Source organism: Brugia malayi, assembly GCF_000002995.4.
Source record: "Brugia malayi strain FR3 genome assembly, contig: Bm_v4_Chr4_scaffold_001, whole genome shotgun sequence".
Taxonomy (NCBI): domain Eukaryota; kingdom Metazoa; phylum Nematoda; class Chromadorea; order Rhabditida; family Onchocercidae; genus Brugia; species Brugia malayi.
Genome location: NW_025062478.1, coordinates 13357198 through 13381954, shown reverse-complemented (window position 1 = coordinate 13381954; position 24757 = coordinate 13357198). Strand labels below are relative to the sequence as shown.

At 30.0% G+C, this 24757-nt stretch overlaps 4 protein-coding genes across 4 annotated transcripts; all 4 read right to left on the bottom strand.

Moving 5' to 3' along the window:
• Positions 1–929: 929 nt before the first annotated feature.
• On the bottom strand, positions 930–13238 carry Bma-fcd-2 (the record flags this gene model as incomplete). Its single annotated transcript, XM_043082617.1, has 33 exons — positions 930–980; positions 1178–1288; positions 1451–1597; positions 1864–1954; positions 2177–2286; positions 2573–2747; positions 2858–3040; positions 3260–3359; positions 3518–3638; positions 3802–3958; positions 4166–4401; positions 4928–5032; positions 5322–5498; positions 5770–5978; positions 6323–6449; positions 6913–7016; positions 7217–7434; positions 7686–7762; positions 8003–8156; positions 8467–8582; positions 8856–8963; positions 9203–9328; positions 9481–9615; positions 9865–10017; positions 10195–10387; positions 10610–10788; positions 10973–11094; positions 11301–11500; positions 11772–11863; positions 12057–12155; positions 12268–12323; positions 12626–12859; positions 13130–13238. 33 exons carry the CDS (start codon positions 13236–13238, stop codon positions 930–932), a joined length of 4575 nt encoding a protein of 1524 aa, XP_042938551.1.
• A 627-nt stretch (positions 13239–13865) lies between these two features.
• Positions 13866–16232, bottom strand: Bm5161 (Per1-like family protein; the record flags this gene model as incomplete). Its single annotated transcript, XM_001895873.1, has 7 exons — positions 13866–14018; positions 14426–14602; positions 14785–14845; positions 14990–15139; positions 15403–15539; positions 15732–15864; positions 16054–16232. 7 exons carry the CDS (start codon positions 16230–16232, stop codon positions 13866–13868), a joined length of 990 nt encoding a protein of 329 aa, XP_001895908.1.
• Positions 16233–17692: 1460 nt separating this feature from the next.
• Bma-jamp-1 (conserved hypothetical protein,hypothetical protein) lies at positions 17693–20364 on the bottom strand (the record flags this gene model as incomplete). Its single annotated transcript, XM_001895874.1, has 5 exons — positions 17693–18013; positions 18262–18424; positions 18696–18908; positions 19809–19963; positions 20248–20364. The coding sequence occupies 5 exons, from the start codon at positions 20362–20364 to the stop codon at positions 17693–17695; spliced, it is 969 nt and encodes a 322-aa protein (XP_001895909.1).
• Positions 20365–21784: 1420 nt separating this feature from the next.
• Bm9113 (Uncharacterized protein) lies at positions 21785–23702 on the bottom strand (the record flags this gene model as incomplete). The annotated part of the gene is made up of 5 exons (XM_043082616.1): positions 21785–21955; positions 22057–22212; positions 22865–23083; positions 23196–23316; positions 23578–23702. The coding sequence occupies 5 exons, from the start codon at positions 23700–23702 to the stop codon at positions 21785–21787; spliced, it is 792 nt and encodes a 263-aa protein (XP_042938550.1).
• Between the last annotated feature and the right edge of the window lie 1055 nt (positions 23703–24757).

Sequence of the window (24757 nt, the reverse complement as noted above, 5' to 3'; positions counted from 1 at the left end):
ATGTTGAAGTAATAATTAGTTCCATTAATAAATAATACTGAAATTGTTGGAAAATTTAAATGAAAATTTAAATCATTTTTGTATCTAGAAAGCAAGAAATTACGTAAGATTATCCATACTGAAAATTGTTTGATAGTATGACTCATGTGGTATAATCCTAAACACAGTACGGCTCACATAATACAACCGTAAACGCATTTTTCTCGAATAAAACATTCGTTAGTGTAAATATTACACTAACTTAACTCAAACCATTTACTTTATATCCATTATTTTAATCGTAATCAAGAAAAACCACTTAATGTAACATTTACTGCAAATCAGTGTTCAATCTTTTAAATTTTATTTTAACAAAACATGATAAAGTAAAAATATTAGTGCAAATTATTCTCAAAATTACCTCTCTGATTTCATTTTATTTTTAATTCACATTGAAATCACTTCCTCAAGAAATTATTCCTAAAATTACTACTCTTATTTCATTTTCATCCTTTAATTGCTCATCTTTTACAATGATAATTATTTACAATGTTTTTTCATTTCTAATATTTAAGTAATTGAGATATTAGGATGAAAAATGACTATTTATGAATAATCATGGTTATCACACACCACATACGGTTTCATTGAGTAATTTTTGAAATAATTTTATTTTTGTAATAACAAATGAAAACAACAGTAAAAAATTAGTGGTTTCGCATGAATATGTGAGCTTTTTTACAGATTACTTCATATTTTACGAATCAAAAATGAAATTATTTCGTCGTGAAATTTTTCAGCAATTTTGAACCTTAATAATTGCCACACGGGCTATTCATTACTCATACAATAATTCAATGACAGCAAAAACAGTGAAAAAATATTCAACATACACAAAAAAAAAAAAAATGTGGAATGTTCATTTAAAAAGCGGCAAGAGAAAAGAAAAACTAAAAAATTGGACTATCATCATTCAGATCCATATCTGTATCGCTTTGTTCCTGAAAAATGACCTTTAAAGGTTTCTCAGCAAATGTTAAAACTATTATACATTTCTAGCCGAACATATACATTGAAAGATGGTTCAAAAATATAAATAAATAAATGCATATATTTATTCATTTATTTATGTTTGTTTGTAAATTACAATTTTAAAAAATGATGTATCTTTCATAAATACTTCAATTAAGAAATGAACCTCTATAAGTTCCATATCACCGTTCCCATCTTCACCAGTTGCGGAACCCTGTTGTGAATCATCAGCACCAGAATCTGCTACTTCCATTTCCACTTCTTTCAGTTCTTCACCCTTAATCAGGATTTAATTTTGGAAAAAATAATTAAATGTATAGTTAATCGTCCAACTGATTTTTAAGAATTTTCACTTTCAAATTTCTCAATTTTGTAAGGAAATAATGTCTAGAAAATAAACACTATCATTTCAGATAGGAAAAAAGAAGCAAAAAGACACATCTAAATTTCTGCTCTTTAACAGTCCAATTTGAAATGCACTATCACAGTCGACACCAATCATCAATTGATGAACTGTTCTAATAAACTGCTCTGATGTTGCTCTCAGCTGAGGTAACAACTTCAGTAGTGATATGCATTTGGTACTCTGTAAAAGAATTTAATTGATAAAAAGGTAAGAAATTGCAGAGATATTTTTATTATTTTACAAAAAAAAAAAGATGAACATCCTATAAGGAGAATAATGTTCGAATTCAACTTGTTAAAAACGTGCAACAATTAAATCTATTTACAATTAATTGTATTCAAACAAAACAATTAGTGCTTATCTCATAAGGTTATGAACAACATAAATTTAGTTCAGCAAGCATCACTTAAACAGATAAAAGAAGTGCAGTAAAAAACTAAAATAACCTTTGCATGAGCACTCATATTCTGTAATGAACGATTACCAATCTGTACCGTTTTCAGAATGGCAGTTGCTTCTGCACCATATCTTGCAAATCTTGAAAATGCTGCTTGCTATTCTAACTTATCAGATGTATAATACAATTATGTTAGCTTATCAACTGCATAATATAACTAATTATTTAACAACTCCTATAATATCTATCCACAAAGGCAGTTGTACTATTCAACCGAACTTAAAAAAAATTTTCTTCATTGGATTAAAAAAAAGGGTGATACTGTATATTTTAAAACTGAAAGTTAAAAATCAAAAACAAACCTGGATTCATCAGATAGCAAATACATAAAAGAACTCTTGACAACAAAACTCTGCAAAAATGACCGTCCTTCACGTGCAGCAGTTAACAATACACTAGCATTCCGCAACTCCTAAATAAATGATAAAAAATAAAACAGAATTCTCTTGCTTAATTAATAAGAAATATTTCAGGAAAAAGTGAAAAATACACTAAGTTAACTCTACACAAACTCATAACTAAAACATATGGTATAACAAAAAAACTAGCATAAAACTTATTTACGCCCCATGTATTTAATTTGATTTTCATTGAATTAAAAAGAAAATCATCATGAAAAAATATCATGAAGATATTTATGCAATATGACTCAGCTTTCGTTTAGCTTTAGATTTTTAAAGATATATATAAAAAAATACCTTGACACGAATTAGTAGAGTTAATAAACAGAAACTACTAGTGGCAACCTTCCAAAATGCAAGGCATTCATCATGCTGTAATTTGCCCCTCTCAATCGCTTGCAATGACAAAACATTTTTGATAGTTTCATTCAGTGAACAGAACAAAACTTTATAAACGGAAGCAAAAGTAGTTCTGAAATAAAATAAACAGATATTACTCGTTATCAACTATTTAATCAATACTTAGAAGATTCAGCTGATGATGGATAGACTTATACTGATTAATATTTCATGAAGACATACTTGCTAAAACACATAAAAAGAGATCTTTCATCATCATTCAAATCCTTGTCGTGACATGATTCTAATGATGAAATTTTACTTCGTCGCCGCTCATCTTCTGGAACTAACTCAGATACTTTATTTGCTAACAGCCACTGAATCGCAGAAAGTCGCTCAGTTTGTTCCCGAAATGAAAGATATAATCTATAACACATTCATTTTTGATTCTAAAAAAGTTTCTTAGCATCATCTAAGTAAGCCAAATGCATGTTAATGCAGCATATGGATAACTAATTTCACTCATATTTACGCCTGGTCGTTCGATTCATCATATTAATTGCATAAACCGAAGCTAACATTTGCCAGTAAAAAAAAAAAAAAAAAAAAAAAAAAAAAAAAAAAAAGAATAAAAATTTTGACAACCTCAAAATATTTGCAACCGCTTGATTAAATATTGCACCTTTCACCGGTCTTTCCTCTACATCAGACCATTCTCTTTTTAAATACGCAAGTGCTGATTTTGCTGAAAACAACCATCCATACATAACTTTTGTTTATACCCCTTATTCTTTCTTTATAATTAAGATCAATTCTTATCTAAGTTTTTAAAAAATGGTCATACTCTAATACTTGAAAGCTGAAATCTGCTATTCTGAGAACATTCAATTTCCGAACACTTACCAACTTTGGATTTCTGTCGTTCATCAATGAAATCACAGGAAAGTAACTGAAGTAGAGAAACAGCACAGTCCAGTGTAGGAACAATCTCAGAAAAACTTATAAAATAGTTGGAAACAACATCCTAGAAAGAAAAAAGCCATAGATATAGTTTTAAAAAAATAGAATTTTCTATTCATTACACACAAAAAAAAAAGAATAGAATTCGTTTAATTCTTGATGAATTTAATTACGCTGATTGAAAAGGTGTCGTAGTTTATTTCAAGAAACTAAATTATGGATGAAACCTCTGCATCATCTACTCCTTGTGTATCTTCAACGACAGCAGCATCAATCATCGCTCTTTCCAACTTCTCCATAAGTGATTTTCGACGTTCCATTTTTAAATAATGAGATCTTTCTTCCCCTTCTGAACCATCTTTGGATGTTTTCATAAAATCCACACTGAAAGTAATCATTAACCAATTTCAGCTAATGATTCAAATATCTTAAATAGTATATTTACTCTGAGAACTATTTAATGCATCAAAATGGTACAATTAGTTAATATGATGAATAGGAAGATAAACATTTGGCTTTACAAATTTACCTTATCCAATTTTACAAAATAGTAAGCCAATAATTTGTGCAAAAAAAAAAAAAAAATCTTACGATGAAAATATATTATAAAAAAGGACTAGTGATGAATGCATGAGAGCGCTCATGTCAATGTAATAGGTGCGTTTGGTAGCATCGAAGACGAAGGATGTATTCATGATGTTTTTAAAATAGTCCACTGCACCGTTTAAAATAGCAAATAAGGTTGGAATAACGGATTGAATTAAATGCCAAATAATCTTTGGATTGTAATTCTCCAAAAACTTTTTTGTAGCAGTTTTTCGGGCTACCTAAACAATGCAGAACAGAATTCTGTGTTAAAATTTACTTGAATTTAAAGCAAACTGATAAAAATTTGAAATAATGCAATAGGAAAAACTTTGGATAGTTTTGGATATCAGATAAGGAAGAAATTAGCATGCTGATATTCCCAACAGATAGTTAGACATTAGCTAAATTAAACTATCAAAATAAAAATGAATTTTGTGCAGTTCATACCGTGTTAGGAAAACCTGTAGATAACGGCAACCACTAGTGGTTTGGTTACTAATAACCTATTAAAACAAAAATTTCGTTGTAATTGATACCACTAATATAACTCAACAAAAACTAATGTAATGGCAAAAGGTAGTAGGAATAAATAATTAGTAATATACTTTAAAATTAACGGATAATTAAGCAAGTTAAAGAAGAATTTAAAAAAACAATTTGGTAAAAGGTTTAACCTATCAGTTATCTCATTAATTGCACATAAATAAATACGTCAATATTTATGTGAGCGTTATTACTGAAAATGTGTTATTATCCAAAACCTACCAATAAGAGTGGTATTTTCTTGCTTTTTTTGGGTAAAATTTCTTCCAATAATCTGCCTAAAGTTTCTAGTAAAAACGTTGTTTGTTTCCTCTTCTTTGGCAACAACTAAAACACAACATTATTTTATAAATAAGCACAAATCTCAGCAGTTTTCCCTTCGCAACTGAACTAAATACATTTATTTTTCAAATTTCATATCTGAAAGATATCATAGTTATTTAACATCTAAGTCATAACATGAATAGTGTTGTTAAAAATTTGGGCTGAAAATAAGGTAGATTTCAATGTGACAGTATAGGGAACATATTTTTCTTCCACTTTAAAATTTCTTGGATCAGGAAGTAGTTACTGTAACACAGAGTTCAAAAAAAATGAAAAATAAACTTGAGCTTACTTCAATTAAGTGAATGATAGAAGCAAAACTAAGTGGCATGAGAAAAGACAACAACTGTGATTCAGCAACCAGCCTTTGTTGACCCATACTTTTAGTTATTCTCCGTTTAAGTTGCTCAATCTCAATAATTTTCCCTTCGTTAATTTTTGTTTGAGTAGTATTTCTTGGTAAATCTCCCTACAATATCAATCAAATTCATTACCAGTTCCCTATGTTCTCATTTTTTTCACACTTTTTTAATCAAAGAATTATCAGTTAATCAGTGTCCATTTATTTAAATATAGAGCAATTATGTCACTTATCCGTTCGATTAATGGGATTTATACTATGATTTTGATAAAATTTCACAAAAGTACTTAACTCTGCACAATTATGATTTCATCTTAATTCAATCAAATGTCAGACCTGTTTCTCAAACGAATATAACGAACGGATTTCCTCAACCTACGTTTTCTTTGTCCATCAGTTCATTTAGCTTGCTTTCTTCGTCATCCATATATTTCGCCCCATTGTCATCTTCATCATCCCTTTTTCCATCATCACTGACTGCATTTTTTCGACTTTTAATAGACGATGGCTTTTTAGGAGTATCGTAAAACACTATTAATTCAATTTGTTCAAAATTCAGCATACATGGCATCTTATACTCTCCGATTTCTAAAATAACTTTTAAACCGAACTGCTGATAATATTATTTGAATAGAATAATGGAATAATAACAAGAAGAAAAAGATTTAAAGAAATGAAGAACTTGTGACATTTTCTTCAATTTCTATAACTGCTATGTTGGAAAAAAATTTCCGGTCAATACTTACAACTGGGAAGTATTTATAGTCAATCATGAAACGTTTTCATTGTACATGCCAATTTGCAACATTATTAGTTCTTATAAAAATTTTATCTATCTCTAATTTTATCTTCAATTTCTTTATCTAAACATATACAAGCAGTCACTTCCTTCGTATAAAAAATTTATTCCAAAACATTCCAATTTAACTAACTTTGAATAGTGTATTTCAGACTCTTCTGACACTCCATCATTAATGCAAATCTTTTGCGTAATATGGCATTGATATATTCCTTATCTTCTAATATCTTGTTATCACTTTTAGCAAATGTATTTAACATCTAAAAATTCACGATATGAAGTACAAAGAGTCGGAAACTGGGCCTCTTTGTGAACATACAGTTGGAAAAATCACGATTTTTGCTTGCATTTGAATTTTGAGAAATTCAGCTCGAAATCATGCATATTAGTTTAATACTGACACCTGTTTTTAAGCATTATTGCGATTATTGCTAATCGTAGAACAGCTAAGATTTTTTTAAATTGGGATGGACCATTATAAGAGCACTGATGGTTTTATTTCCTATTTACAACTGGTCTATTTACAACTACAGAAATTGGGAGTATTGAGTGTTGCTAGTTTGGATATGATTTTGTATAAGACTTATTGCACAATTATGTCGGCTGAAGATTGAGCATTCATTTACATTCAGATCACCAAATCGAGCGGTTATTTTATGAACTATATAGCGGCTAACTATCAATGATCTAACGGATTAAAAAAAAAAAGAAAAGAAAACTAGCCAAACGGATCCACTGAATGCAGAAAAAAAAAATATCACAATTTGTAATTCTGTTCTGCTTGTCTTTCGTTTCCAGATCAATCTCAATCATTGAAATATTCGCTTCTGTAATATTATTTTTAATTCTGATTTGTGTAATCATATTTTTGAAATTATTATATTACTAACTTGTACCTTTGGATCAAACAGTATCTAACAGAGCTTTATTCAGATCAATCTACAATATTTTTGCATTTCTAACCGATAGTCTAACCGATAGTTTTAATAACAGTTGGCATTTTGTATTGAAGTTATGTACTGTTTACCTAATATAAAGCGAAGTTCCACAAGAAAACCATCACTATGTTGTTTATTGGACCATAAATACTTCAGGCCTGTAAGCGCTGAAAGAAGTTGAAAGTGAGCAACTGGTTCAAAAACTCGACTTTCTGAATCGGGCATTTTCGAGGAATGTTTCACCAATTCGCTTAGACAAAACCACTCTTTATGTAGTGAATTAGTATAGCGTTCATCTTCCAAGCGGCTGAAACAAAAAATCAGTAAATGTCTTAGCTTCGTGAAATTTTATAAACACAAAATTTCGTCCACAAATTGAATATTACGGTTTAGAAGGGTATAGTTCGCACAAATTGATTTTTAGTCCTTAATGCAGCATACATCTGATTCAGATAACTAAAATCTTTTTATTTCCTTTTTGTATGAAAAAATAATATATTGCAGCAGATCAATACAAAAAATGCATATTCTGAAAATAATAATATTAATAACAACTACCATTGCGTAGAATTTCGTTCAAGTTGCTTTAGATAATCTCGCCTGAATTCTAAACATAGTCTTTCAGCCCAGACAACCTGAAGTAAACACAACGAAATGTGTTGACCCGACGGTTACTTCTAATCCAGTGTGATCAATGAAAAAAAATTTCGATGCTATAATTTATAAAAATGTACTTGAAATTAAACAGAATTTAATTCACTTCATATTAAGGTAAATGAGCAATTAATAGAATGAAAAATATTGCTGTAAAATCATGTACGATATAGGCTATTTTGAAGATTAATTTAATCATGAATATAAATATTATTATTAACCAAAACAGTGCTGTGTCCAATTGAGGTACTGGTATTCAGGATCCTTGCAAAATGATGATAGAAACAAGTGCGCAAATAACTATTATGTTTTGTTCGTTCATCCAGCAATGTTAACTTTTGTTTCAGCATGCTTTCACGATCTTCGATGTTTAATCTGTGTAACAGCACTTTCTTTAATTTCAAGTTAATATTGATTAATGGCTTTTACATGAAAAGAAAAACCGAAAGAAAGTCATAAATGCGCATTCCAATAATATCGTTATTTCTATTAAATCTATACAAAACCCATATAGGAAACTAATAGGTCGAAACACAAAGAACTTACGCTGTCCTCCGTATTTAACTAACTATTAGATGATTTTCAGGGAACTTTTTCGACAACAGAATTAATTTTCAAAAAAAAAAAAATTCTATTCATCTCAAATTTTGGAAATATATAGGTATATGAAAGTATATGAAGATACCTCTTATTCATAAGATATTGTTGCAACTGCATTAAGATACCAAGAATTCCCCATACTTTCTCCCTAATCAAAGAAGAAGATATCATCTGCTCAATTTCGAACTCCAATCCCTTGTGCTGCATTAAAAAGCATTTTCATTATTCGTTTCCGAACGTCATTAACGTAACTTTGCATTTCAAATACAAGAATTTCATTTTTTTTTTCTTGAGAATCAGTCGGAAATTGAAGAGCCGTTAAAAAAAAAAAAAAAAAAAAAAAAAAAAAAAAAAAAAAAAAAAAAAAAAACATCTGGAAATGCGGAAGATGTCAATGACTAAAGATAACGACTACATTGACTGATTATCCTAATGATATGTAGTAAGGCCTTATTCTTGGAACACCAAACCTACTTTTTCAGTAATTTGTGACTGTTCGGCAGTTCGTTCCACCAAAAGCAATATATTAAAAAATCGACATACATTATCGAAAGAAAAATTAATTAGACATGGTATTTTTTTCTGAAAGGAAAAACTTGGAGAAAAAAAAATTAATATTAGAAACATTGTTTCAATTGGATTTATAAATCAACCACGTAATGGTAGCTTTTCCAGAGTGAACGTATGTGCAATCACACCATGGATTATTAATTAGTTGGACGGTCTGAGTTATCATCCATCCCAAAATAATTTTTCTTTTCAAAATTTATGTCAAAACTGGAAAAACTGAATCCTTCAAAAGCTTGAAATTGAAAGCCTACACTAAGGACAAGAGAGAACTTGGCCATTTCTCCAGCATGATTTTCCGCGATATTCTGCAACATTGAAAGCGTTGTGGTGATTTCTTCTTCCGTTCCATTTAAATGTTGAATAATGTGATCGAAAATCTGAAAATTAAGAAAAAAAATCGGAAAAAATTCTATTTATGTGCACTTCTTGCTTTTTCATCAAAAAATATCCAACGTTTTAAATTCCCGACTTTAAAATTAGTAAAATAAGTTCAGATCTCATATCAAAAAGCGATCAAAATACACTATACCCTTGATTGCTCCGACGGAAGTTTTAAAAACAGTGTTTTATATCCATGAGCTCCAAATTGCATATAAACTGTCATCGGAGACCACATCAAATTTTCAAAAAAATTACAGACTGATTGAAAAAAATGCATGATAAACTGAAATTCTTAAATTTTAAATACTGAAATCCATGAACTCAAATGCTAAAAAAAATTGTTCGCGTAAGAAATACCAAATATGAATTGTCAAAAGACAAATGATTCACTCAGAGTTACAGATGATTTAAATTGCATTTAATTCCGTGTACAGTCCATGTTTTCACCGAGCAAAATATTGAAAAAAAAAAAAAAAAAAAAAAAAAAAAAAAAAAAAGGCTATTAAAGTCATTTAAACTACAGAAGAGGTACCTCCGTGTATTCAAAAGCTAATATAACAAGTTGTTCCAACTGAAAATGTTGATTGCATAAAATTTGTTGTTTGAAGATATTATGGATTGTATGGCTCCAATTACTCACATCCATCAAAGCAAAATAAAATAAAACATCAAAAAGAACCGGCACCTAAAATGACATTAAAAAATTAATAAATGTTAACTCAGAGATTATAAAAGTTATGAACGATTATAAAGTTATAATATGACACACAAATAGCTCGAAGCCATTTGCGAAATGCAGAAATCGGTCGAGGTCATTCAATCCGAACTTTTTTTATTTCAGATACGTCTTTTAAAAATGAACCTTTTTTGCAATTGGAACAAGATCTTCCATAGATTCGTCAATATCACCTCTTTCATCTTTCTCATCATTTTGCTCTTGTTTTTCGATGGTTAACATAACCACTGTGTCCTTCCAATAACGTCCATCACTGCTCTTCATCTTCTTTAAAATTATTTCGAAGATTTCGGTTAGTACTTGGCCAACCGTTTTCTTACTGAAATCTGAAGATGTGATTAAAGAAAGAGAAAAAAGTAGAAAATAGGATTAAGAAATAGAAATATAAGACTAAAAATAAAACTCTAGAAAATTCCCAAAGAAAGAAAACTAGAATAAAAAAAAAAAAAAATAAGTAAGCATAGACCAGTAAATAAAGTATGAGCACTCGAAATAGGACTTCTTTAAAATTTTTAGGTTTACAGGTGGCAAAATGTAGTACCCTGTTCCTGTTTCTGTACTTTTTAAATTTTCTATCTGCAGATGTACTCGAAGACTGCAGAGGATGTTTCGGAAGGCAAATTTTTCATTTTTTTGAATACTGTCCAAGCAATATGCTACCAATTCCGGCAAAATTTCCATGTTCAATTTCATTAGGTTTTGCAACATGATTCCACGAATCTACAAACAATGGAATATAGCAGTGCATTTTCTAGAAGCTCTTAGAAGGTTTTAAATTCAAAATAAATTACAAATAATACCGGAGCGAAAAAAAGGAGACAAATATAGAATCTCAAGTGAAATAACAATAAAAAAAATAGCTTGTTAGGCCTGAAAATAAACTGAATTTTAAAATAGAAACTACTCTATTTGTTGTTTGTTCATCAGTACGAAGTAAAAGGAGTGTCTGAAGGATAGTGACTCGGAAGGCTAGTAAATTGTCACTGACTCTCCTCAGGAACATTTGTTGCAAATTATTTGCAGTATCTGCAAAGGAACGACATTTTGAAACAAATAATACAAATGGATTTTAATAAAGGTAAATTATCTATGACAGCACTGTAAACTATGAAGATGGTAACCCAGGACAAAGCATGACCAGATTAAATTATAATTTTAATTCATTCTTACTAATAAAATACTAATAATGGTAATTCAGAAATTTAATAAATGAAATCATCGAGAGAATCGACCTTGCTGAACAATGTGACTAGGTAGAATTTCCGGTAGAACTTGTATCAAAGCATCACGTGGTGCACAACGCCAACTCTCCAAATCACAATCAAAAACTGAATTAAAAATCCGTTCACAGTCATATATACTATCCAAATAACGAAACTGTGCAATACAGGCAAGTGCAAGGCGGTCATTCTCCATGAAATCACCAGTAACGCTAAAATTGAATTAGCTGGAAACAGCAAATATCCTAGAACTTTGTTTTTGCTTTCTTTTGCAGAAAATAAAAGAAAAAACTTTAACAACAAATGAAAATATAAGATGCTACTGAAGTATCGTACAATGAACAGGAACAACTTTAATATTACTTTGGTGTTGCAATATTTTCAAACCAAAGGAAAGAGAGAGAGAGAGAGAAAAAAAAAAAGCAAACGAATTACATGATGCAATATAATAGTTCTACTCATAAAAGAATTCTGCAGTTTTACCTTTTTGCATAAGCCTCAATCCTTCTAAGCATTAAATCGAATGTGACGGCTTGTGATGAATTTGACAGTAACAGGGCTCGCATAAATGTATCCTATAAATGCTTTAAAAATCAAAAAATCCTAACTACTGATAATTAGAGAGAAAGTTAATTATAAACAAAAATTACTAATAATAGTTTGGTTAACGTTTTTCAAACTTTAAACGATCCATATAATGCGTTGCATGAAAGAAATCTTTCAGGGGTCTTATTATGCACAAAAATTTGACTAAAAAGGATTACTGACCACATATCCCTCTTCGGTAGCGGAAGGTGATAAATACATTCTAAGTTTAGATTGTTCAACAATTTCATTCTCGAAAAGATTGAAGAAATTCGTTCTTTTCTATAACATTTTATGAGATAAATGTAAGTAGAAAGTTTTTGATGATAAATATAAGGAAGAAGTATACAAGTATAATGTAAAAAATATATTGATTATAAGATAACTGTCTTACATTGTCTTCTTCGCAATATACATCCAATTTCATTACCAGATCATGAAAACTATTTGCTGTAAAAAATATAATATTCAAATCAATTATCAATTGCAAATCATTATCATAATGATATGTGTGACTACAATTATTAATTATGTTGCTCACAACAATTAAATGTGCGGATGGAATTTACAGGAAAAAAGGAAACCACTCAGTTAATCTAACCTATAAATAATATTTTGTATGTCAGAAGTAAAGGTCACATAAACTTAGCATGACCACGCTAACTTATGCGAGCAACTCTGCTTAGTTAATACTAGTTATGAGAAGAGATGAAACTTACCAGAAGCAAACTTTCAAGAACATTAATTCTAACCTAGATATATTGATATCTCATCACCACCACTTGTGCAGATTTCAATTCCCATTTCTTCTAACAAATTCTCGAACGCAGTACGTGCAGGTATTTTACTAAAATTTAATTTACATACATTCCCATTTTGCGACTGCGTATAACACCGATCAAGAGCTCGACGAAACTCCCTTTCATCGACTATTGGATAATCATTTTCGAATGCATCATCCGCTATGGATGATACTTGAAATGATGCTAAAATATATGCTAATGACATTTCCAAATAAATTCTACCATTAATAAATTAAATTCAGATGGATTAAACCAGAAGTAATCGCTCAAATCAAAGCACCAAATATTTAAATAACTCCTCCAATTTAAATTGTTGAATTTAACTGAAGAAATCTTTGGAACTGAGAAATATATATATAGACAGATAGATCTGCTCCACTCACTGATATAAGCTGTTTATTCCATTTTATTTTATAATTCAAAGATGATCGTTTTAAACAATGATAAACTAACCATTTATAGGAGGTGGAGTAGCAGAAATGGTTTCTGAGCTATCCATCGGCAATTTATTAGAATTTTCTTTGGTTGCTAATACGTTTCGATCTTTTTTTCGTCGAAACATCTTTTTCTATGTTCTTTGAAATATGGAAAATTTAATTGATAAAAAAAAGCACTTCAAACACTTCCATTATAAATGTATTTCATCCTAAATGTCAACTAGCATCTAAAAATATTCAAAAATTTGCTTCCTTTCACAAATGCTTCCCTTTCTTCCTGTTCCTCTTTTTTTTTTTTTAAACTATGAACTATTTAGTGTACAAAATCCAAATGCGCCAAACATAATTTACCTATCAGTGAAGCATTCTTCTACTTTCTAATGTAATCCGAAAACATCTTTGATATTGTTCAAATGTTTAATTTTTCTTTTTTTGAATGTATTTCCCGCTCAGATGTCACGTCATGCAACGCATACTTCCCAGAAATAGATTGCTCACATCAGTCAAAATATTATTTAGACTTCACTGTCATCTCGAAATGTTTCTTATTCTAAATGTAAGCAATTAAGATTATCTTTTGCTAAATTCATTTAATAAAGATGTCATCAATAAATTTGAGATATCAAAGCTTTTATCACAGTTATTAACTAATGCAAATCCATAATGAAATAAATAATCACACAAATTACACAGAATTTACATATTGCATATCAAATCTTTTCATATCACTAACATTACTAGAGAGATATGTTTCAAGTCTGCTTAATATTTTCCATTTGCTTTTGTATTTCATATGCACTTTCCAACTGTATAAAACGAGCCAAGAGTAACGGTAATGGCACCGTTGCTAAGTGAAATAATGAATGTGAATCAATAATCCAATATAATGGAACAAAATCTAAGACCTGAAATTGCCAAATAAATGAAATTGTAGAGAGAAGAACAAAAATAATATTCGACTACTACATTTCTTTGCCCATTTCGGCAATGCAAAAAGAAACACTATAAAAAGAACATCTCAGAACTTTTGCAGAAGTCAAATTTTTCTTCGTTGAATTTTTTGCCATTAGAATTCTATATTATAAATTTAGCTATCTGCAGTGTTATCAATAGATCTGATACAGATAATATTACTTAATGCTTGATAATTCCTAATACTTCTCGAACAAAAAAAAAAAAAAAAAAAAATTTGAAGATTTAAAGAGTATTTTTTTCTACATTAATTACAGGAGGGAAAGGAAAAAAAAAATACTTCATTAATCGGTACATTAAATTCTTTCACAAATTAAATCAAAGGTTAAAACTCTCATACCTCCAACAGGACGGATAACAAGCCCCAGGTGACAACTACAGCTAAATATGATAACGATCGTCTACTTGAACGATCTCTTAGGTTCCATTGTTGCACCAGCCATACATAGTAAATAAAAGATGTAAAGAATGAACATGCAATACACATTTTCATATTGTAACCGTAGTCGAAATATATCTGTAATATATGAAAATTCTGCAATATATGGATTCGCAAACGAAAATTTAAACTACAATTCCCCAGGAAGAACCTTTTATATTCTAAGTGAAATGTAATCATTTGAATAATCGATCGATAATTCTTATATTCTTCTAGGACAATATTTGTAAGAAATGTTTTGAAAAAAGACAATTACTAACCATAAGATTGTATATATGATTTGCATACAGATATAAGAAAGTGATAAATAAGAAGAACCACCTAAATTGAAACAAATTGAGACACTTTTTGGTCTTAAAACAACAGCGAACAATGATGATCATTCAATTCCATCTATTATATTGGTTTCATTTGAATAAACAAATATTAATGGGCAATTGATGACAAAAATAAGTATTCGCTTACAATATCCTTCCTTGGTAACAATTTTGAAGTGACTTAATGGTAAATGAAATGCTAGCAAAAAGGGCAAATACAATGAATGCGCATGCAGTGAAGTAATCCAAATATTCGGTTAACCAAAAGTCCGCCCAATGAAAAATGACTGAACATGTCCTGAAAAAAAATTTTTGATATTACACAGCAGAGCTGATTTAGATATTTAGAAATCGAGATTCATAACGGCAAATAGAACACTAAGATAATACATTTGCCCTCTCTATAAACAGAACCGGTCTTAATTCTTAAATTCTTAAAAAAAAAAAAAATGAACACTGAATCTTTGAGTCTAACCAATCCTCAAATTTTCAATATCTCTCAATTTTCAAACACATACACACACACACTAAAAAAAAAAAAAGAAAAAAACATCTATTTACCACATTACAATTCCAATCATCGAATTAACAATCCAAACGATTTTTAAACGATTTGAATTACGAAGACGTTTAACTGTACGATACATAGATAACGTCGTGAGTAAATTCATTATTGAAAATATAACAGAAGCAAATTCCTGGAAAGAAAACAGTGTATTGTTTTGGTAACTGAAAAAAAAAAAAAGTGTAAAATAAATGAAATGGATGGAAATGAGGAAAAAGAGCAGAAGAAAGAGAGAAAAAGTGAATAATTAAAGATAAAAACAAAAACAAAAAAAAAAAAAAAAAGGACAAAATATTTCCTAATAAATAAACGGTAGAAAACTAACTTGTATTGGAAGAGGTACAATGAATGGAAGCCAAATAGCTAAAAATGGCCATTTACCATAAAACTGTGGCACAGATTGATGTAAGACATCATTAAAATATTCCACAGTTTTCCATTTACAACTATAACGACACCTGCAATTAACACTTTTAAATTAGAAAAACAAAAACAATAGCAATTAAATATTTACTATAATAATATCAGTCAAGGAACAAGAATGTTAGATAATTTCGAAAATTTTAAAAGATAACTCATAATATATTATGCAGTAAATCTTTAATTAAATAATCCATCTATCAAATTAATTTATAATTTATACTTACTTGAAACATTCACCAAATATCCAACCAATCTCATCATATTTTCGTGGACAGTTATATCTTCTTATACACGTTTCTATACATGTCAGAAAGACTTGATGCCTATCACCAGTTGACCCATCCGTTGCTTTTGCTAATAATGTCAATGCAAATAAACCACTTGTTGTTGCTACTACAGCCATATATTACTCTTCATCTGTATGTTTGAAAGTTTCTTTCTTCCTTTTTTTCGTTCGCTTAAAGGATTTTCTTTTTTCACAAAAAATTTCCTAATTTCACGAAACATTCATAATATACGTACAATTTTCTAGCTGATATATTTATATTAGCAAAAATTTGAATAATTTCAAGAACATCTTTCTAATAATGATTTATTATAATGATTAGAAATGACTACTCCTGAGAAATCATAACACATTCATTTGAGTACAACACATATTTTTACTGCATTTTACGCGTTTTCCCATGATGATCTTATTGTATGATGTTTATGGAATACTTTATGACACGAATTAAAGTTTATCGAACAATATTTACTAAGTTACGTGGAAACGAGGAATAAATTCCTGAAGAAATGAAATCCATAAATTTATTCTATTGCTCATTTTTCAAACATAACCAATATAAAATAACGACATCAAAAATAAGGAGAACAAATATTTATTACAACAAATTTCTTTTCTTTCTCCTGTTTTAAACCCTCTTTCATCGCCCTATTTATTTCATTACTATTCTGCTTTATAAAACTTCTACTAAATATTTTACAAAATTGAAAATAAGACTATCTCTACACTATTCCTATTTGTCCAAAAACAAAATTGGAATCTTCACATTAAGTATCTGTTAAAAGCAATCTTATAATAAGCTCGAAATCTTAGAATATACAGCCGAAAATAAATGGGAGAAATATGTTAAGGCAACCAGTACATTCAGGTACATACTAAAATAACTACAATTCAGCATTTAAAATTACTATAAGGATGAACTGTTTTTACTCTACCTAGAATCAGGCCAAAGCTTAATCTTCCAAGCACTTGTCCTCATCGAAAACACACGAGTATGATACTCGCAAAAGAGTTTCAATATAACAAGACAATTTAAAATGAACATGGAAGCATTTTGTTCAAGCGTTCTGGCGTTCACGTTTTTAGAACGTCAGGACTGGCGAAGTACACACCAATCACAATGTCAAATAAGAGATCAACGTCTCATTCCAGTTTACAGCAGTATTCACCTGCTCATAATAATGAACAGTTCCCAAATGGGAAAAAAATATCTGAAAAGAAAAAGTGAAACCCGAGCAGTGTAAATGTCATAAAAACTCCTACAGCATTTGTACCTTCGATTGACGAATCAATATAAGTAGAAAGAAAGCCCGTGAACTAATAAAATTACATCTTGCATTTATAGTAAAAAAAGAAATATTCGATGAACGACAACTTCAACCTAATTTCTATTAGAATATAGACATTAGTTAGATACCTAAGATAAATATTTCGATTAAAAAAAAAAAAAAAATCATTAAATTTCTTTCAAATGAAAGTGATGTTATGAACATGGAAGAATTTTTTCTAAATAAATTTGACCGCAAAACAGTTTGTGCACAACCAAAAAAAAAAAAAGGCATATAATAAATAAAGTACTAGAAAGCGCTATGTACATGTTCTGGATCAGTAATGCCAACAGTCACAAGGTAGAATAGCGATGGTAATGGTACAAGAAGAACTGCAAATAAAGATATAAGTGTTCCACTAGCTGTTATACGATTTAAAGTTAACGTTAAGATGGAGAAGCCAAACAGAGCCATATGAACAATGAGGATAAAGAGATTACGCGGTTTGTATATCATTTCGTAATACAGTTTACATATCGATTTTTCTCGTTTAAGTGCCATATGAAGTGCATTCAAACTCAGGCTACATACCAAAGCTACATAACCAAAGCTGTAGTAGAGCAGACCTGCCTGCAACATATTCATCAAAATATCTAGTTAGAGCATTAATATCGAGCACATATGAATTAAATTCATGAAAACTAAAAGAGTAAGAGTTACTCAATTTAAATATTGCTTGACTATGAATTGTGAAGTAACAAAAACAGGAGATTAAAAATCAGACAGATTTGAAATAGAGAATTCGTTGTTGTAAAAATTAATCCGAAATATCAAAATCAAGTTTAATAAAAAAATTAAATTAAAAATTGAAAACTTACAAAAAGTGCATGAAAGAGGGCTATCACTGGGATGGCAAAAAGTGCAGCATAATATGGGTCACTGGCGATATAGCTATTCTTGAGTACTGTTAAGTAAAGAATTGAGCGAAAAATAATCAAACACATCAAACAGAGTGCCAAATAAATGAAAGGCAAGGAATATCTAAAATGATCAAATTAATATTTTCACTCAAACCTGAAACAATATCAAATACAAAGTCACACAGATAAAACATGTAGGAACCTGCAAATCTCCAGAATTCAAATTAGCGTATTCCGACTGAGAACCGCAATCATCGATTAATGAATTCCAACGCACAAACTCAAAACACGATATTCTATTTTTATTGCATTAAGTAACTACTTTTTCATTTGGATCAGCTGATAGGATAGTTTCAAAACGATCAGCTTTAATCAAAAAGAAAAAAACTTACAGTGGAAAGACTATTTCCTGTGTACATCGCAAAGTATATGTATGATTAACGACAGGATTGTAAAATACCGGATACCAGTCCCGCAATGAATTCTTAATGCAACCATAAAGAATTGGAGTGCCACGTGGTGGCATTACAAGAACAGAGAATAGGGCGGATAGGGTGCATTCCAATAAGCAACATAAATGTTGTAAGAATAGGTGCTGCCGAGTACTGAAACAACATTGAGATTTCGTTTTATTAAGGAAAAAAATCTTTACAGTATTATTTTCTCTTGACTTATTCGGACAAAAAAAACAGAGACAATATATTAAATGCATTAAATCTAAAATAAAATATTCATATAAAATATGTCCACAATTGAATCGACAATACTGAATCTGTTGCAGTATGAAATGTTAAAATTTAAGCTTTGTAATCTTGTAAAACACAAGTAAGTTGCAATAATGAGTCCATAACTAAGCTTATGACAATTAAAAGAAGACGGAATAGAATGGTTATGTTATTAATTCTTTTCTATGTTATTAACAATTTATTTATTTCCGTTTTTGCAGTAACTTTAATCCAAGTTAATACCAACAGATACAAAACTGAGACTGAAGACCATTAAGTTTTGTGTCTGTGGAAATATAAAAAATGCAAGTATATTCATGTATGAAGTAAAAATTGCTTATATTTAGCGTGGTTGAAGACTGATACTCTTCACTATATGATTAGAATGAGAAATAAATACATATCATGTTAAATGCTTTCTCAATGAAGCAGTCTCTGTTAATCATTATTAGAATTGTACATGAAAAAAATGAACATTTTGCTGCTTATTTACTCTTACATCATCAACACTACAAAAATTCTTTCGGTTGCAGTGTAACATTACATATATTTGTTTCTTTTTTTCTTTAATTTGTATTATATACTTTTGTTCTCGTTCAATGAACAAAATTAGGAAATGGACAAGTTACATGATGCTTACCTTTTAGAAAAAGCCATATTTATTATATTTCTTTTTTTTAAGTGTTATTCCTCTAATTTTCATTTCCTCCTTAATTAAACAGTAAGAAGGGAAAGAGTATGTAATAAGTGAGTTGAACAATGCAAAATGGTACAGCTGACCTTTTAGGAGGAGCATACAGTTGCACGAAGAACGAATTCAATAGCAAAGGGACTAGAGCAATAAAAAGAAGATAAAGCCAATCGTAGAGAGGTAAGAGATCATCACATGAAGAGCAAAGAAACTTCTCGACACTTCGATGACCCCAGCTACAAGCCTGTAAGCATTCCATCCAGTATATATAGTTTCACATAAAGATTATAAACCATATAGTGATCCTCCTTTCGACTAATATTATCATTAATGCATTGACTTTAATGTAAAATCATAACATACTTATTGTTCTTATTATTTTGTTTATATCTTACATCTTCTTAATATTTGTACCATATTACTGCTTATCAATTGTAGCTTTCACAGATGAGTAAACATATATTTAAACAAAGTTCGTGGTTAAAAATAGCAAAGATTCATTTTGACAAAATTACAACACAAACGGACCTGACAATTGGAATAAGTGACATTTCCAGATGACGATGTGGTTGCCTGACGACCACAAAAGCCGGGGCAACTATTGACGGTAGCTAGTCGTGACACCCCCGACCCATCATCTACCATTTTATGTCATACCTGAAAATTGCAATAACACATAACCAAACCGATGATTCTCATACTATTTGAAAGAAAATTATACAAAAGAATGCCGAGATAAAATAGTCAAAAAAAAAAAGAAGGGAATTCCCTCTGCTAAAATTCATACACATCAAATAACCAATCATGCATCTACTAAGCATTGAGCTAATTAAAGCTGATTTGTATGAGAACAAATGATTTACAGTTTAGCTAATCTGGTGATACATATATTGTTATTTCGATAAACCTCTGCTACCATGCATTTTACAGCACCACAAACTGAGCCAAATAACACTTCTAACTTGAAATTCCACGCAACTTTCTGACTCCTTCAACAGAACCCTCGTCACACTTTTAGCGGCCCTATGTGAAAACATCACGTCTACACTTCAGCATTGTAGCGAAAATTCAAACGCAAATTTATTGCAAATATTAACCAGCGAATCAAACAATAACAATGTCATTTCACATTCAAAGAGAGTTTTGTAATAATGATAGGCTAATCAGAATATACGATACTTCTATTACATCATTTTAATGAAAGTTATTAAAAGTTATGAGAGTGATTAGGCGGAAGGATTTTTAGCAACAATTCAAATCAGTTAAATCGTGCAAGGTATTTAAAAGTATTCCGAATTAAAGTGCTATCAAGTATGGTATTGAAATGATGAAAAAATAAACAACTATATTTGATTATTCTGAGATTTTTCAAAAATTAGAGTAACGAGATAATAACAGACGAGAGCTTTTAAAAATGACAACTGTTTTCCGTCTTCTCAAGTTGAAGAAAATAAAATAAAATTTGTTATGAAATTATGAAAACGAGTAGAAAACCACAGAAGTCCAGTGAGGAGCAACCTTTTCGAAGTTATAGATACTCGTAGAGGACTTTTGAATCATTGCTTTAATTCTTTATTTCGTTGTCGTCGATGCAGAGAATTTTCTAAAGCTTTATCTGAACTCCTTCTTAAATCATTCCAAGTGAGGAATGTCACATCATCGGCTATTTCTGATCTCTTCAGCTCCTTCAACTCTAAGTTATGCTTTGTAATAGTCCTTTGAAGGATTGTGATATGCAAAACTGAATAATACCAACTTTTTACTCCCTAATTCATATTCTTGAATTGGAATGAATATTGGTAAAGCTACTGTGATTTGATTTTCTCAAGCACATAAAAACTGCTGAATGCGTTGTAGAGAAAACTGGTCCTGAATCTTCATCAGCAATCCAAAGATTTTAACACCAGTTTAAAAGCACTAAACAATTTCTATACATACTTAAATGCCATGAACAAGTGAAATATAAATTAGTTTAAACCTTAGATGGTGCTCTTTCAGTGTACACTTCCGGCTGGACAAATAATCTGTTTGTCTCGCCCACTGAGTCAATGCTGCATAAGTTAGACTATGCGAAGAAACCAAAAAGAGTCTGTATTATCCAATAAAGAGCAATTCCCGTTAGGCACATGAAATATGCAAAGATGATGATCAGTAAGGAAGAAATTATTGGATAATCGTGAAGAAAGACACGTAATAAACCAAAACGAACCCTGAATGAGAGTTTTCCTGATTCCACCTGAAATGGAATTATTGGATATTCGTGAAGAAAGATTCGAATATTCAAAAAATACTTCGAATTCATCATTCTTTTATGCTTTACGATACGTTAAGGAATACCTCAATAAAGCGATTTTGAAGTTGTACATAAAGTAATGCGGTGTTATCTAGATCACTGTCAACCAAATGATTGGTGAATGAGACTTCTAATTTACGATTATCTGACATAGTCAACAATCCAAGAAAATAAGCAGGAAAGAATAGTGTTTGGCATGCCTGAAAGAAATTATAGTCGTTTAGATCCCTATAAAATATCACAAATTATTGTTTCCTTTAATATCTAAAAACTAGGCAGTATTAGATATTCACTTTTTTGAAACCTGTTTCCCTGAAGTTGAAGCTTAAATTTAAAGGAGTTACCGATAACCATGCATGAAATGTGTATATTAGTGCATATAAATGTTAGTAAAGACAAAACTTATTTTTGATGGCTGATTTTTGTCTATTTCTATTAGAAAATATGATTTCTTCGAATCTCAGAAAGATTTTCTGGCAAAAGCAACATATTCATTCAAAAGAAGTACTATTCGTTTCAGATAATTTTTTATTTAAGATTAATGTAACGTAAGTATCAGCTCGTGCTGATAACTGAAAACTGATCCGTAACTTTTACTGGGAATTTTAATTGAATTCTAATTCTAATTATTTATTCAACTTTAACCACATTTAGTTTCAACTATATGAGCAACTATTCAATAACAAGTGACTAAAGGATCAATGAAAAATGAAGAACTGATCCTAAGCTTGCGAATAACACTGATGTTGTAGACTCTGAGTACTTGATTAATGATAATGATAAAATAATTTAAAAGATTTTAATAGTTATGGAAAAAGATAATTTATAAGCTTTATTCAACCAATGACTAACCAAATTCCACCATCCTTGAACTATGCGATATATCAAACTATGATTTCTATTCACAAAACACGACTTCCGAAATGTCCTTTTCATATTTCTTGGGTCATTTGGATCCACCAACTCAACAACGGCTTGAAAAATGCCAACATTTGAGGCGATCGTTGATTCTGATAGAATAATTTCAATGCTAATTTCATAATTTTCTCCCGGTGATAATTTCAGCTTTTCCTGCAAATGATAAATGGGTTATTTCAATTTTGGCTATTACCTTCTCTCCTACTGTTGACATAACGGTCTTTCGACAATTACTTCTTCTGAATTGTGCAAAAGAAAGGCTTACCACCGAGAAATCAACCACAGCAATTGGAAATGAACAAACACCAGCAAGTTGTTCACGACATGTCTCAAAATTGAAATGCAATGGTACTGTATATTCCACTAATGAAGGAAGCAGAAGTTGTCTGAAAATATTTACAATAAGAACTGTTTAGTGTTTCTCATTCTTGCATAAATTCAAATTTACTTAAACTAACTAAACTTGATAACATCAAAGTAACAGCAATATGAAGGATGTAAAAATTAACACCAATAGTAACAAATAATATAAAAAAAGACAAAACAAAAAATATCAAATTCAAACAAAAAGGACAACAAAAAGAAAAAAACAAGAAGAAAACAGAATAGAATGTATTTATATGCTGCAAAATTCTGTAAGTAGTAACCTGAGAAGAAAAGGCGAAATAACAGCTACAACAAAAGCACCAAACAACTGGATTATTGCAGTGATAATGTGATAAATTGTAAACCTATCACGTATCCATGAACTGATCTTTTCCACCACAAGCATTCATCTATTCCTTCAATTACACTCAAATTAAAAAAAAAAATCAGTTAGGCGACCGAACGACTGTATCGGATTGGGACAATCTTGAGAAAACTCCAAGCACAGTGTTAAAACACCTGGATGAATTCAGTGGAAAAATGTGTTATACAGAAAATCATGTTTCTCTGGGATTCTGTCTTTCCCTGACAGCGTACCACACTACCTTTCAGCGATTAAAATTAGTGCCGTGTAGTTCGGTGGAAACCTAATTCTATACAGCATTGAATAATTAATAATAATTAACAACAATTATTGCCGTCATTAATTAGTAATGATCATTAACTGTAATACTGATAATAATAATTAATAATGGTAACAATAACTGATAGCAGTAATAATTAACAATAATAACAATAATAGTAATAAATAATAATTAATAATAATAATCAATGATAATAACAATAATAATAATAATAATAATAATAATAAGATAACAATAAATAAATATATAATAATAAATAAATAATAATAATAGTAATAAAAATTAATAATTGATAAACGTACTGCCATGTGCACTAACGTAAATTTTCGCTTAAACTGAACACTGAGAAAGGAGGAAGTAATAAGCATTATCAATTAGCATTGTAAGATAAGGCGCTCTCTGCATGGCTTATTATGTGTCGAGGAGCAAAAGAGCTGAAGCAAACGAAAAGAGTGATCGAGTAGATTTTATATCTGTGAATCAATTTAGTAATGAAAGTTTTTCCAATTGATACTTACAAAAATATAGCATAGATAGAACGAAAAATATGTAATGAATCTTAAGCTCTAATGAAGGTAAAAATAAAACTTTAGAGAGCCACAAATGTTGTCGTGAAACCTCAAACTTGGGTAATTAAACCTTTATTTAACATGAAGCAAATAATAGCGCTTTATACATATCGTACGGATGCTACACCGATTAACAAACGCGTAACGAAAGATATAATTATAAAACATTAAAATGATATCAAAACCACCCCAAAATGCAGAATGAACCACCGTATGGAGGACGATGGTTTATATGCAGAACTGAGCTG